Source organism: Abramis brama, assembly GCF_963993115.1.
Source record: "Abramis brama genome assembly, chromosome: 8".
Taxonomy (NCBI): domain Eukaryota; kingdom Metazoa; phylum Chordata; class Actinopteri; order Cypriniformes; family Leuciscidae; genus Abramis; species Abramis brama.
The window spans coordinates 21770490-21785174 of NC_139970.1; the positions used below are offsets into that span (position 1 = coordinate 21770490).

General features: G+C 40.0%; 1 protein-coding gene across 2 annotated transcripts in view; it reads right to left on the reverse strand.

Moving 5' to 3' along the window:
- Window positions 1-14685, reverse strand: part of fam117bb (family with sequence similarity 117 member Bb) — a 46525-nt gene that overhangs the window by 27806 nt on the left and 4034 nt on the right. Inside the window, exons 2-3 of one of the 2 annotated variants that reach the window (XM_084122474.1) lie at window positions 3746-3915; window positions 1692-1727 (exon numbers count right to left, since the gene is read on the reverse strand). In XM_084122474.1, coding sequence (XP_083978600.1) covers window positions 1692-1727; window positions 3746-3915 — 206 coding nt within the window. The remainder of the gene's footprint in view (window positions 1-1691; window positions 1728-3745; window positions 3916-14685) is intronic. The other variant, XM_084122475.1, reaches the window with a different exon arrangement.

Genomic DNA, 14685 nt, shown 5'->3' on the forward strand with positions numbered 1-14685 from the left:
AGTAACCTTTCGTCATCAGGCACCCGGAGGGGCAGTAACCATGAGAAAATTTATGCAGTAAAAAAAAAAACCCACATAGCCAATAAAAACATTTCACAAACTTCATTCCAAGGATTCGGCCTCTTCCCCAAAGGTGTGAGCTGATGTAATTTCAGCACTCATTTATCTTAAATGAGCAAGTTCTCAGGTCTGGCTTCTTGAGAATGCTTCTGATCACAGCTTAGCATGCGTGTCTGATCAGGTTTCTTTATTGTTGTAATTATGATGCGGCGTGGCAGAAGGCTCATGTAGAACTTGTCTCGATTTTCCCTCCTTGACTTTCTCAGAGCGCATGACAAAGCATGAAACATAACCTACAGCACTGGATCTAGCAGCTTCAACACGTGTGCCGCGCAGCCCATAGAAGTACACAACCGCTATTTTACAGAACGCAGTCTCACACTCCACTGATCCTGTATCGGCTATAAATCTGTTACAGCTGGTGTATACAGATTCACACAGAGCGCGTTTGTGTGTGTGTGGCTGCATACTTCTCTGCTCCCCACAGGAGGCAGGGAGAGCAGCAAAGGGCTTCATTCCATGTTGTTGTTTGGTCACTAGGTGTGAGCTCAGCTCCCTGGCAACTGACACCGTAGTATGGATCCAAGATCTAGTTATTTTGGCGTGATGGTCGAGGGAGAAAGAGCAAGCTCTGCAAATGTCGTCCAAATTCCACACTCGCCTCCAACTCACCAAGCTCCCTTTTGCACTCATTGTAAGACAGGCACACTGCTGACAAAAAGAGCTGGGTGGAGGTCTAGGATCTCCAGAGGAAACTCACTCACACACACACAGTACGCTCAGGCTTTGATGAGAGAGGGTAAGATAAGACCCCAGAGAACCAAGGCGTTTACTCTTTGATGCTTTTTCTTATGGATGCCAGGACTGGGTTTGAGTGATCTAAATGAAACCATGCTTCTGACATCACTTCCTTTTTAATATATGCCTCCTCACTCATGATAGCAGACATATGTACATTAAAACTCAAATCAATAAATCATTTGTTGAAATGCCAGCGACAAATAATTACCTTTTTTTTTTTTGCAGTGCAAAGATGTTGTTAATACTCATATGTACTGGCTCTGATGTGTTTCTGGAAGAAAATAAGCTGGAAAAACAGGCAGCTTCAGGAAAGAATGCTTCAAGCTCAAGCTTCAGGCCTTCACCAGAAATATGCCACAGTTTCCTCTCATCTCTCAACAAACCAGGGAGAGGCTTCCTCCTTTTCTCTCTCTCTCTCTCTCTCTACAGCCTATCTTTTTTTATCCATAATAACTTTCACATTACACTTCTCTTATTTTGTAGTTACGTTTTTCAGGCAGTGCAAAATTAACACCTGTGTTTAGACTTGTGGAAAAACAACATTAAAATCGTACAGTAATAGATGTTAATAGCTGCTCACAAACACAGGCAAGAGTGTGCATGTGAGAACACATCTGTGTGTCCTACGCAACTCACCGCACCAGAGGTAAAAGAGTGACGGTTTGTTTATTGGTGTTTATTTTGCACATTTTAGTTTGGTGCGATTAATGGCATTATTCTACTGGAAAACTATGAATAAAGATTAATACAGGCTGATTGATTGTAATATTTGTTTATTTGACCAGGATTGTGCTAAATATATTTTTGCCTTAAAGGGATGGTTTACTCACCCTCATGTTGTTCCAAACCTGCATGACTTGTTTATTCTGTGGAACATAAAAGAAGATAATTTGAAGAATTGTTTTGGTCCGTACATTGAAAGTCCACACTGGCCAACAACATCAGCACCCTACTGACTTTCATTGTAGGGACCAAAACACACAGAGGATTTTTTAAAAATATCTTCTTTTTGTGTTTCAGAAGAAAGAAAATCAAACAGGTTTGGAACAACATGAGGGTGCGTAAACATGGAAATGTTGATTTTTGAACAATTTCTTTAGGAATCAGTAAGTGCACTACAGACCCACACTGGTTATATCTGTGACATAGCTAATCTTTGAACATACATACACTACCATTCAAAAGTTTGGGGTTGGTAAGATTTTTAAATGTTTTAGAAAGAGGTCTCTTATGGTCATCAAGACTGCATTTATTTGATCACACGCAAATACAGTGAAAAATGTAATACTGTGAAATATTATTACAATTTAAAATAGCGGTTTTATATTTTACTACATTTTAAAATGTAATTTATTCCTGAGATGATAAAGAAGAATTTTCAGTATCATTACTCTGATTTCTGAAGGATCATGTGACACTGAAGACTATTCAAATATGCTGATTTGCTGCTCAAGAAACATTTCTTATTATCATCATTGTTGAAAACAGTAGTGCTGCTTAATATTTTTGTGGAAACTGCGATACATACATTTTTTGCATGTTTCTTTAAACCTTTACAACCTGAAGCTAAAATAGGTGTTTTTCACATAATTTGATTTTTTGACTGTAAAATTCTAAAACAATGTGCTATCTTCATGTGCAAGGTGTCATCTTTTTCAGAAAAAGATTAGCTTTCAACAAATTACAGTTATTGACCATTATTGTGTGTGGTGAGTTTGTAAATAGAATTTAAACAGACAAAAATAATAAAAAAAACGAGAATAAATTTACTGATTTTTATTTAGAAAAAAAACAGAGAAATCATGAACGAAAGAAACTAACACTTTAAAGTTGAAAAATTAACTATAATACATATATACAAGTCTTTTTTGTGACATTGGGTTGCGCAGTTTTCATTTAGAACACTTTTTTTCATACACGCACACATACAAATGCACGCATTCATAGGCACGCACACATACACATGCACGCACTGCATGCTTAGATATGTGAAAGAGTAACGGCCATCCGCCTCCCAAATTTCATTAAAAATCATCCCAATCCCCTCTTCTGCTGTCAAACACTTATTTCGCCATGTATTTGTTCGTTTCTTTTATTATTTTATGCAATCCAAAACACTCTAACCTGCTGAGCATCGTATCTCTCTGTTCAAATCCTTCCATCCCGCGCTGCTGTCATTTGCAGACGGAAAGCATGACATTACCGTAATAAGCCGTATATTGGCGAAAAGCGCATGTCTACTTTCAGGAACTATTTGAATTATTTTGATAGTGCAAACGGTTGAAGAGTTACAGTGACATGAATACAGCTTGGTTGGCTGTGTCGTCGACGACACATCCGGTTTTAAAGGGTTAATAAATAGAAAGTTCAAAAGAACAGACTATATTTGAAATACAAATCTTTTGTATCATTATCAATTTCTTTATTGTCACTTTTGATCAATTTAATGCATCCTTGCTGAATAAAAGTTAATTCCTTTAAAAAAAAAAAAAAAAAACCCTGCGGTATGAATAATTGAAATTGTCTCCTGGTGTTTCTCGGCCAAATGAAGTGGGCAAGCGCTGATACTCAAAACGTCTGGCTACACGAGACTCAGGTCGACTGTGTCTCACGGGTGCAGAGCGCATACAAAAGACATGTCTGTGGTGGTTTCATGGGTTTGTTTTTGCACAAAGCAAGTGTTTCTCAGGTGATTCATGCTGGTGGTTTGCAAACACGCGATTATGCAAGTAGGTATTTGGTGTCGGAAAGCTTGAAGTGGAAAGTTTTCGGGTAGAAGTGAATGGCTGATTGATAGGAGGTGTGTATGCGTGAGATGTTGGGTAATGCACAACTTGTTATTACACAGTGTAATAACATAAAGGGTACAAGTGGGGCAGCTCACCTGGGTGGATTTGTCCCTCATGCACGGGGCACAAGGGGCGTGGATGACGTCCCGGGGCCAGTGTCCAGACAGGTAAGGGGCTGTGAGCGCGTCCAAAGAGGAGGTGCGACGAATGCTACCGTTATTGCTGGTGGTACACCAAGACCCTGCCACAGGAAGTCTATGCTTGTCTGTAAGACAGCCAGAAAACGCAGAGGAGATAAAGAGGGGAAGGAAGGATGGGGAGGGGGAGACAGGGTTCGATTGAAAGATGGATGAATGAGACATGTGAGGAAGAATAAAACAGATGGGAGGGAAACAGAAGAAGAACATAAGTTAGAGGCTGCATGTTATGAACACAATACATCACAGTAAGTGCTCAGAGAGCCGTGTGTGTGAGATTACACCAGCTTGAGTGTAAATGTCCGCTGGGTTGATGGTGATGAATATTAAAACCCAGCAGATTGAGACAGAATTAGTCTGGTGTCCAGTAGCTCTTTTAATAAAACTAAAGCTGATTAACTGCTCGACTGGCGTGGAGGAAGCGGCCCGCGTGTCTTGACCTACATTTGGTGTGTCTCCACGAGTAATTGCCCCCTTCACTATCGTTCCTGCTCTCTTTTTCTCTCGTCTGTTCTTTCCAGCACACAATCGATGGCCTTCTCTCCTTCTCTTGTAAGTCTGAGTCTTTTAAAGACTATTCTTTCATGTAAACTCACACTATTGAATACACAGCGCAGACGTACAGTAAAAGAGGGCGGTCTGCTGTTGTGTGCCGCTTTGAAGAGATGACATCTGCGAGGGATTTTACACAGGAAGTTCAGCGTATGAGCCTTTCAGAGAGGATTTTAAGAAAGTCCCATTATCTTTTGCCACATAGGTGACATCAGTCTTTCTCTCGCCCTCTCTCTGTGTGTGTGTGTGTGTGTGTGTGTGTTGTATCCAGGGAAGCAAATCAGAGGGGAACCATTAACTCTGTTTGCTTCCAATAGTCCAATGGGAAAGTGAACACACACTTCAGCAACAAAACGACAACTACTCTTTACTGTTGGGTGGATCTTCTGTTATTTTAAGACAATACTATAAAAAAATCCAGTCTCACAAAAAACAGAACAGGGATCTTGCATTACATTTTAAAATACAGAGCTGGAATGACTTTCTGTGTATTGTACACATTGAAGAACGTGAGAGAGGATCTAAAGAGGAGGAACCAGTAAGGAATTTTGGGGGAAGTCATGCAAGAAAGAGAGGAATTGGCTAGTTAGCTCAAGTTGCAGTTTCCACATGGTATGTTTTTGCTCACTGGAAACTGAAGTGCATGTGCAAGGCCCTGAAATATCTTCACAACTCTATGCAATGTGAATGGAAAGGCTTCTAGCTAATCTAAATTCAGATTAACAGGTTAATGAATTCTGTGTCAGAACGCAGATCATAATGCAACACGAGTATTGCCACAGTGGGTGGGCTAGTGAGCATTAGCATACATTAAACTAATTTAGCTTTCTAAAGTAGGTTTTCTCTGTAAAAGATACAATTCGAAAAGAATCTTAATTGGTTTGCTAAACTTGACATGTATATATCTAGTTACCTGAAAAATAATAGCAATAAGTGCCGATATTTATCTTTTAGGATTCAGTAGGCTAAATCAGCAATACTGTGAAATATTATTACAATTTAAAATAACTGTTTTCCATTTAAACATTTTAAAAATGAAATGTATTCCTGTGATGGCAATGCTAAATTGTATTTTCTTCAGTGTTACATGATTTTTCAAAAATACATATTTTTGCTCAAGAAACATTTCTTATTATTATCAATGTTGAAAACAGTTGTGCTGCTTAATATTTTTGAGGAAACTGTGATGCATTTTTTCCCCCCAGGATTCTTTGATGAATAGAAAGTTCAAAAGAACAGCATTTATTAGAAATAGAAATCTTTTGTAACGTTATACAGTATATGTCTTTATCAGAATATGTATAACAGATTAGGTTTACTGGCTTAGACATAAAACCCCTTTGAGTACTGAGGTTTCACAGAAACACAGGAATGCACAGAAAATATGTACAACAGGACCACATGCCTGCAATGTAGTGGCTAAACATTCACATCTGTGTTTGCGTTCTTGCATAGTGTTTGTTTCTGGCCTAACTGTGCACGGTTCTTCACTGAAATGACTGATAAATCTTTATGCATGTGTGTGTGTGAACTACATAATTACATACACATGCATGCATGCATGCACACAAACAAACTGCACAGAGGACATACTATCACACGGGGATATCATCTCATCTCTGATTGGCTCATATAAGAGATGCTATGATGCACTACTGAGCAGTGAATTCTCTTATCGTCTCTGTCTATGCACAGTAGGTTATTGTGTTGCGTCTACCCTGCATCTCACTCAGCAGACTTTGCACACACACTGATAACACACACACAGCGGCCCATGAGCCGCGTCCTTGGGAAAGCTGTGCTCTTGACTTTTGTCTCCTCAAACTAGTGAATGTGACTAGACTAAAAAAATAATAACGTCACAGCAATTAATCAAAAGTACCATGAATACGCCTCCAGTTCAGTCAGTACAGATACAGATAATCATCTTGTACTCACAAACATCTCAACCCACAGGATTATGATCCAAACACACCCTTGACATCTAACACTTCATTTTCTTTCTAAATAATATGCTGCTTCCATCAGTAAATTATGAAATTAAATTTAAAGCAGCAACCTAGTAACGTAATTGTCATTTAAAACTGAATTACACTGTTACGGTGATAATACACTGGGCAACTTTTTGAGCAATGTTGCTGGGTAATGTTGCCGTCAACGGGCAACCAGGTGAGACACAGGGCCCACGACCGATCTAAATTATCCAGATAGAAATTTGTTGCCCATTCTCAATGGGAAAGTTCCCAAGCAACAATCGCTCTGCAACATTGCCCAGCAACATTGCTCAAAAAGTCACCTTTAGGGTGTGTTCACACTTCACACTTGTAGTTCAGTTCTCCGTTCTTCTGGTCCAGACGAAAAAAAGAAAACAATACATTTAGACTAGTCCTGGTTCGCTTGGTGTTCACTGCCATCGCACCTAAAGATACAAAACAAAAAAACACTGCTTTTTGATGTATATTTTACGACAGAACAAACGAACAACTGAAACAATGCTGTGCGCTGGCCTAAATGTCTAAAATGTAAAAAAAAGATCGAAAGCACGTCTCCGCTTCCTTCCTCTGTAGAAAAATGAAGCCAAAATATCCCAGTAAAGGTTGTTGCCGATTACGTCGTTCCAAGTCTGCCCAGTAGTGACGCTGAGGTCCCGCCCATTACACCCACTCGCGCAAACTCAATTGCAAGCACAGCTGGGAAAACGAACACTTGAACGTGCGTTTGCGTGACAAGAACTACTTAAAGGAGTCATAACCTAGTATTACCTTGGATACCCACGCTCTATTATAGTCTTTCAGGCCCTTCTAAAAAAGAAAAGTGGAAAAAAAGTGAAAAAAAAATAAACACAGAGCTCCTCTGACCCTTATTTCTGAAGGCATTATTGTCTCGCGAGATCTGATGCGATATTTTGGCTGTCGTGGACGGTCATTGTAATAATGCAAATGAGGGGCGCGTTGATTGGTGGCAGGAAGGAGGGGGGTTGACACCGCAGATAACGCTTCAGCATATCATTCCAAAATGACATCATGGCGCAAGTTGTGAACGTTTCTGCATCTTTCACGGTCGAGTGCGTACTTTGAATCGGAATTCAGTAATGGCGGCGCTCGACTGAATATGAGGGGAAGAGGGGCAGGGCGGGCTTCCTGCAGCATAGGTCTGCGGTGTCCATATATGGTATATCCTGACGTCAAGTCGGCGCAGAAATTAACATCACGTATTTGAGTGCGCGTGCACGTGGGCTGGTTGACGAACCCAGGGGTAAACAAACGCTTCACTTTTAAATATCGGCTTCCCGGCCAGTGTATAATCGTTAGGCAATCATAACATACATTTTTTCTCGTGGAAAAGTGAAAATTACAGGTCATGACTCCTTTAAAATGACAGAAACAATCTTTGGGAAAAAATTTGACGTGTAACTGGATTTTTTGTTTGTTTGACTAACGTCCCATTCGATTACATGGAGAGGGAGGGGTTTAAGACCTATACTGCAGCCAGCCACCAGGGGGCGCTTGAAATGTTTTGGCTTCACTTTTCAGGATTTGTGCAGCACACGGTGCGTGCATATGGTAATATTTTTACGAACTTTACGAATTTTTATGATTGTGATGAACGATCTTATAAAATGTGAAAAATAGTCAAACCAGCAGCAGGAATTCCTCCGATAAACATTCAAACTGCTGCAGGGAGACAGCATTTCCGACACCTGTAATGAACCGTAATGGGAAACGAAGCTCCTGTGATGAAAAGAATCAGGTGCTTCAGCATTCTGTCTTTTTTAGGGTCGCATCTTGTGACATCACATCCTGTTTTGTGCTTCTTTCAGATGTCTTTGGTCCATGTTGTGTTCATATGTCAGTCGAACTGCACCAGAGTTTGTTTGTTGCACACCTGGGTTCAGCTGGCAGCGCTCACACTTATTCAAATAAACTGCAATAACAGAGCAATTGCACCAGAGTTTGTTTTAATCGAGCCACACCTACCAAGTGTGAACAGTTCTTAGGCTAAAATAAGGGCTGTTTAAATGCTACAAGCATGTTAAATACGGTCTCTTGTAATCTCACATTTCATTTCAAAGCCTGTATGGACCAGTGAATAGATACTTCAAAACACTCATTGTAGCTCTAAAACTGTAGCTCAGGCCTGCAGCTGAAATAAAAGGGTGTAATAGTGACCCGACTCCTCAGTGTTCTTTGTGAGGACAGATAGATCAGCCTGGTCTCGTTCCAGCCTGCCTGTACCATCCCTCTCTGTAAAGACTGGGAGCGTGCCCCATTAAACCCCCAGCCAAGAGCAAAAGAACCATGTCTGTATGGAGATCTTTAAAAGCACGAGCAAAGCTATTGAGAAACACATCAGCATATGCAAAATTAGTTGCAACGATGCCACGAGATCTTATGCGCAATGGTGCCGTTCAATCCTGAGAACAATGAACTGAAATGTTGAGGAATACATTCAAAGAAAAACACTTTCACACCCAGATACTGTAGAAAGAACAAGCAGGGACGGTGTGAAGTGAAGTTCACAGTCACACCATCAGTGAAGTCAATTAGTTCTATTTTTTTCTTATAGGTTTAGTTGTTTTGAGAAGTTCCTCTTACACTGTCATTAGTCATACACATGAAGACGGATGTCTTTCGCCATTGCGTCTTGACTCACATTGCTTTTTTGAAACATCCTGTTTAATTAAATGTGCATTACCCATATTTTTATATTTATAACGTCATTTTGCAATCATTAAAGGGATAGCTCACCCAAAAATAAAAAAATTCAGTCATCATTTACTCACCCTCATGTCATTCCAAACCCAAAATACATTAGCTTATCTTTGAAACACATGAAGATATTTTTAACTCTTTCCCTGCCATTGACGCGATAACCCTTCATTTAAAGGATTAGTTCACCCCAAAATGAAAATTTCCTAATAATTTACTCACCCCAATGTCATCCAAGATATCCATGTCTTTCTTTCCTCAGTGGGAGAGAAATTATGTTTTTTGAGGAAAACATTTCTGGATTTTTCTTCTAACAATGGACTTCATTGGTTACCATCGTTTTTAAGTCCAAATCAATGCAGTTTCAAAAGTCTTTCAAGTGTTTAAAAGGGCTGTACGCGATCACAGCTGAAGAGGAGGTTGTTATCTAGCGAAACGATAGGTCATTTTCAAAAAAAAATTACAAACGGACAGGGAACTACGTCATCACGTTGAAAGGTCACGCCGGCGCCAGCAGAAGTACCGCCCCACTCTTTACAATGCGACCGTACGTAGGAGGATAGTTCAAATAGTATTGTTTGCTATATAGTAATAGTATTCAGTGAATATGAATATAAATTGTATATGAATAACATTCTGATGAATATGAATAGTAGTTCAAATAGTATTGCCGGCGTGACCTTTCAACGTGATGACGTTCCCTGTCCGTTTGTTGATCAGCTCAATCCGAACTATTGAAGGTAAAAGTCTATAAATTATCTTTTTTTTTTTTAAATGACCTATCGTTTCGCTAGATAACCTCTTCTTCAGCTGTGATCGCGTACAGCCCCTTTAAACACTTCAAAGACTTTTGAAACTGCATTGATTTGGACTTAAAAACGATGGTAACCAATGAAGTCCATTGTTAGAAGAAAAATCCAGAAATGTTTTCCTCAAAAAACATAATTTCTCTCCCACTGAGGAAAGAAAGTCATGGATATCTTGGATGGCATTGGGGTGAGTAAATTATTAGGAAATTTTCATTTTGGGGTGAACTAATCCTTTAAAGCAGCGCTATGCAGTTTTGGCAATTTCTTCGCTGTTTTTTCGCTTTTTGCTCACGGGTTTCTCTATCGAGCTCCCCCTACAGCTTCGGAATAGATATCTGACAACACTGTCGTCAAAACTCGTTTGCGACTCGCCCCCCTCCCATCTTCTCCCTCTGGTCATGTGCATTTGTTTTCAAAGAAGCCGGCGAACGCACAGAGCCATGTCCACTGAGGTATGTATGATACACAGAAGGCTAGCATATAAATGTATAGATAGTGTATGTGTGCAGTGCCGTAAAGCAATTTACGCGAGACCTGATATCCATGATACTTCCTGACGCCCGCCGGCCCAAAGTTGCAAGGGTGGTTTTTCCGCTCAAAGGCGCTAGGGGGGTGCGAGAAGACCACCATTCAACCCGAAAAAAGTCATATAACCATTCCAATGACTCCGAAGCTGTTCAGTTAAGGTAAATTAAGCTAAAAAAACCCTGCATAGTTCACCTTTAAGAGAAAACGCTTCCCTGCCAATGACGAGTTTTTACGGCTTTCCGAGTTATCACTGTTATTAATTCAAAAATAATATTAAAAACAAAACATATATGAAGTTTTTCCCAATACTGAAATTTACATTTGTTGTTATCAGAGCGCAGTCGTGTTCGATGACGTCACTGGCATGGTACCACTGTAGGCTACTAACGTTATGTCAGGCTACTCTACTGCTACTCTAACTGAACTAACTGATTTTGACTGTACACATGTTACAAGTTAACACTAAAAACAGCATTTAAGTAAGAAATTTAATCATCAAATGAAATAATAAAACTGCATATTCTTCACTGTATGAATGAAACGTATACTGATTCTTATATAGACTGCTGTCACTTTAAGAACTACAGTAATGCAGGGATCTAGAATATACTGATACACATAGAACCTTGTGTTTTTGACACTTTAAATGCAATAAGATGATAAAGAGAATTTAGTTTAGTGCACGCGCTGTGACAGCTGGCTGTCTGTGCATTGCGTTTAGGCGTGTGCACTTGTCAAAATTAAACTGGCAAGGCGCGCCGCCGCGTCTCTCATACACAGTTTGAAAGCGGCTGAAATCACACTACAAGTATCTTGCGGGTGTCGTCGATGGATATCACTTATATTGGATAGCATCCTCGATGTCGGATTCATTTAGCAAGGTGATCTGCGGCGAAGGTGAACATCACGATAACAACTAAGAGGAGAGTGGAACTTGTTTACAGGACCCACCGTGGTCACATTTATGCCACAGTCATTTTGCAAACAGGTTATTCGGTCCTTGATGTCATCGGAGGGGTTATATTCGCATTCGGGTTAAATCACAATTTTTGAATTTTTGCAATGCAATAAGACCCCCCTCTCGATCTGTTATGCTCTTGAGATGCCATTTTGCTGGAGCTGCCAAGGTAGCCTATCATGCCAGTGAAGTCACGGACCATTGAAGCTCAAGATGGCTGCGCGCCCTAGTAACAAAACAACAAACTAACATCACTGTTTCCCCCCCTTGTAACTACCAGGCGGGAAGGAAGTCGACCGGAAGTTGAAGCCGGCCGCGTGCCACCATCTTGTAGCAGAACTTCACCTGCAGTTAGCATCCCATTGACTCCCATTCATTTTGGCGTCACTTTGACAGCGAATAACTTTACATCTGAGGCGTTTGAAGACTCCATTTGTCCATTATTTATTTCTAAAGAAACACGACAATGTATAAAATGCTCCATTAGCTTGTAGCTTATGTTATGGCCCCGTAGAAGCAGTTTTTGTAAAAGTAGGCTAACGATTGCGTCATAACCACGCGTCTCTCTGTCGCACAGTAGAGAGATTACCGTATGGACGGGAGGAGAAGCTCGCGGGCAATCGGGGGGACGTGGAGGCAAAATGACAATATAATTAATCAGAATACCTAGCAAAAGTTGCTCATGCTCAAAGCTCATGTACAGCTCCTACTCACACTCTCCGTGTCTGCAAGATTCGGAAGGGAATGATTCAGATTTCTCTTGGCACAGCTACTAGAAGACAGACGGGTTGCTCACGTGGTCCGTGTAACGCTTTGCTCGGTTTGAGTCTGCGCGTCAGGAAAGGAAGTGCTAAGAAATCGCTAAAAATGGGCTTCACTTGTCTCAATTGAGATCCAATGAGATGGCTCTGTCCACTTCTTATACTGTCTATGGTAACTACTTCAGCAGTTTTAAGTGTCAAATAAAACTACCACATTTGCTACCACAAATAACAATGATAACACATCTGTTATAATCACCTTTACTTCCCATTTCGTTTCAGTTCCCCTTTAAGTGTTGGCAAAAGAATACATGAAGCTAGAATAAAACAGATTTTTTTTTTTTTTTAAAGCAGAGGGTCTGGTCTTTCTTTTGACATATTGCATGTTCAGGCTATTCATACAACAAAATATTCTGGGGGCCATGAAACGTTTGTGAAAATTACCAGAAATGCTGGCAAAGTTATTCGTTTTTTCTTTTTTATTCTTTTTTTGAGGGAACGTGAGATATATCCATCTCTCCCTCCATGTCTATTCCCCCAAAACTCTGTTCAATAGAACATCGTACAAGAAATCATGCATGAGAACAAACGTTATTGGTTGGGTGTCAAGCTCTTTTGCTATGTCTTTATGAACTTTTTGGCAAGTATTGGTGGAATGGCCTTGCCATGAAGGGACAGAAATCTCATTTGTGTTTCAAAGATGAATGAAAGTCTTATGGATTTGGAATGACCTGAGTGTGGGTCAACAATCCCTTTAAAAACACAGTTGAATAACAGTGCTAAATGTAATCTTTAGCACATTTCAAAATGAATAGTACTGATTTTTCATAATGTAGGCCTACAGTATAATGTTGTGATGCCTAAAATCACACACAGCATTTAAACACTTGATTTTTTTGTTTTATTTTTAGTTTATTCAGATAAAAATGTAGAATTTATCGATAATCTTCATTACATGAAAATCCTTATTGTCTACTGGTATTAGCCAAAATCAAATCATAGGAACAATCACTCTCGTGTGAAAGCACCCTTAGTCTGATGAATTGGACGGGTCGTTCAGTCAAACCTGACTAGTCAGTTTAAAAAGGGCCTAATTTTGCATGACAACATGATCTCTCTGACTATGATGCAGCCACACCGTTTTTTCTCCATTCTGTCCCCGATGGAGTTCGGGTTACTAGCCGCTGTCGCCTCTGGCTTGCTTAGTTGGGGACACTTAATATTCAACAATATTATTGATCTGACTGCACTGACGCTGTTGTATGAGAACTGAACTGAGCTGGACGATGACGTCATTTATTGCAGAACTGCTTTATAGATGAAATGAACTAATTTAATAATTGATTATCTTTACAATGGAACTGAATCAACACTGAACTGACTTCAGCTGAACATTTTCCTGTTATCACTGTAAAGCTGCATCGAAACAATCTGTATTGTGTAAAGCGCTATATAAATAAAGGTGACTTGACTTTTCCCAATTTTCTCCATCCTGTTATGTTCCTCTCGTGTGCTACGGCTTTTCATGTGATCTTAGGCAAGTCTGGTGATCTGGAAAATTACTGGACATACCAGAGCGGAGTGTTTTTAGTGGGATACAGTGAAAAGGGGAGGCATGGCTCAGGAGACTAAAAACAGTAATCACAAGGGCATTCCAACAGGCATATGAATCGCTGACCCGAAGTGAAATGAGGACCCAAGATCAAGTTTCCTCTTGTTCAGACATATCATGCCATTATTGGACTAAAAAAACAACAACACTGACACAGAAACATAACTAAGACATATACATGACCTCAGAGTCTGTTTGAGGAGGCTCCAAGAGAATCATGGGTAATTTACTAAAACAATGAAGCCTGGGTCTGGGCCAAAACACAAAGGATGACACTCCCAACCCCAACAACCACTACTGTACCTTTCTCTCTTTGTGTCTTTAAGGCAGATAACCTCTTCTTGTCAAAAACGGCAGCAGATATGGTGTGATAACTGAATTCAAGTTAAATAAAAAGCTGAAAATCATGTAGATGCGTTCTCTTAAATCTCCTTTTTGAGGAAATTCCATTTTCTGAAAAAATTGTGGTACCAGTCACAATGCCAGTTCAAACAGTTACAGTAACCGAGACACGGTGCAACACTCGCTGGCAAACCAATCACAAAATAAACCTTTGAGATTCAAAGGGCCAAACCAGCCACCAAACGTTTGCATTCTTACCAGTCAGCAACAGAGGAAAGCCTCTGGAGCAGCAGGCCATCATTTTAGAATAATAAAGTCATTAAAACTACGCAATCATGGAACACTAATATATGGGAAACAAATCTCACCAAAACTCTTGTATTTCAACTTATTCAAAGAAGTCACTATTTACCTCGATTCTACCAGCTTCAAGAGGTGCATCCTGGGATGCTTTGTGAATGCTTGACACTTATTGACTGCTTTGCCTTCATTATCAAGTCCAACTCATCCATTTAAAGGTGCATCACTGACACCATCAATATATTTTATTAACAAAACTAAACTTTT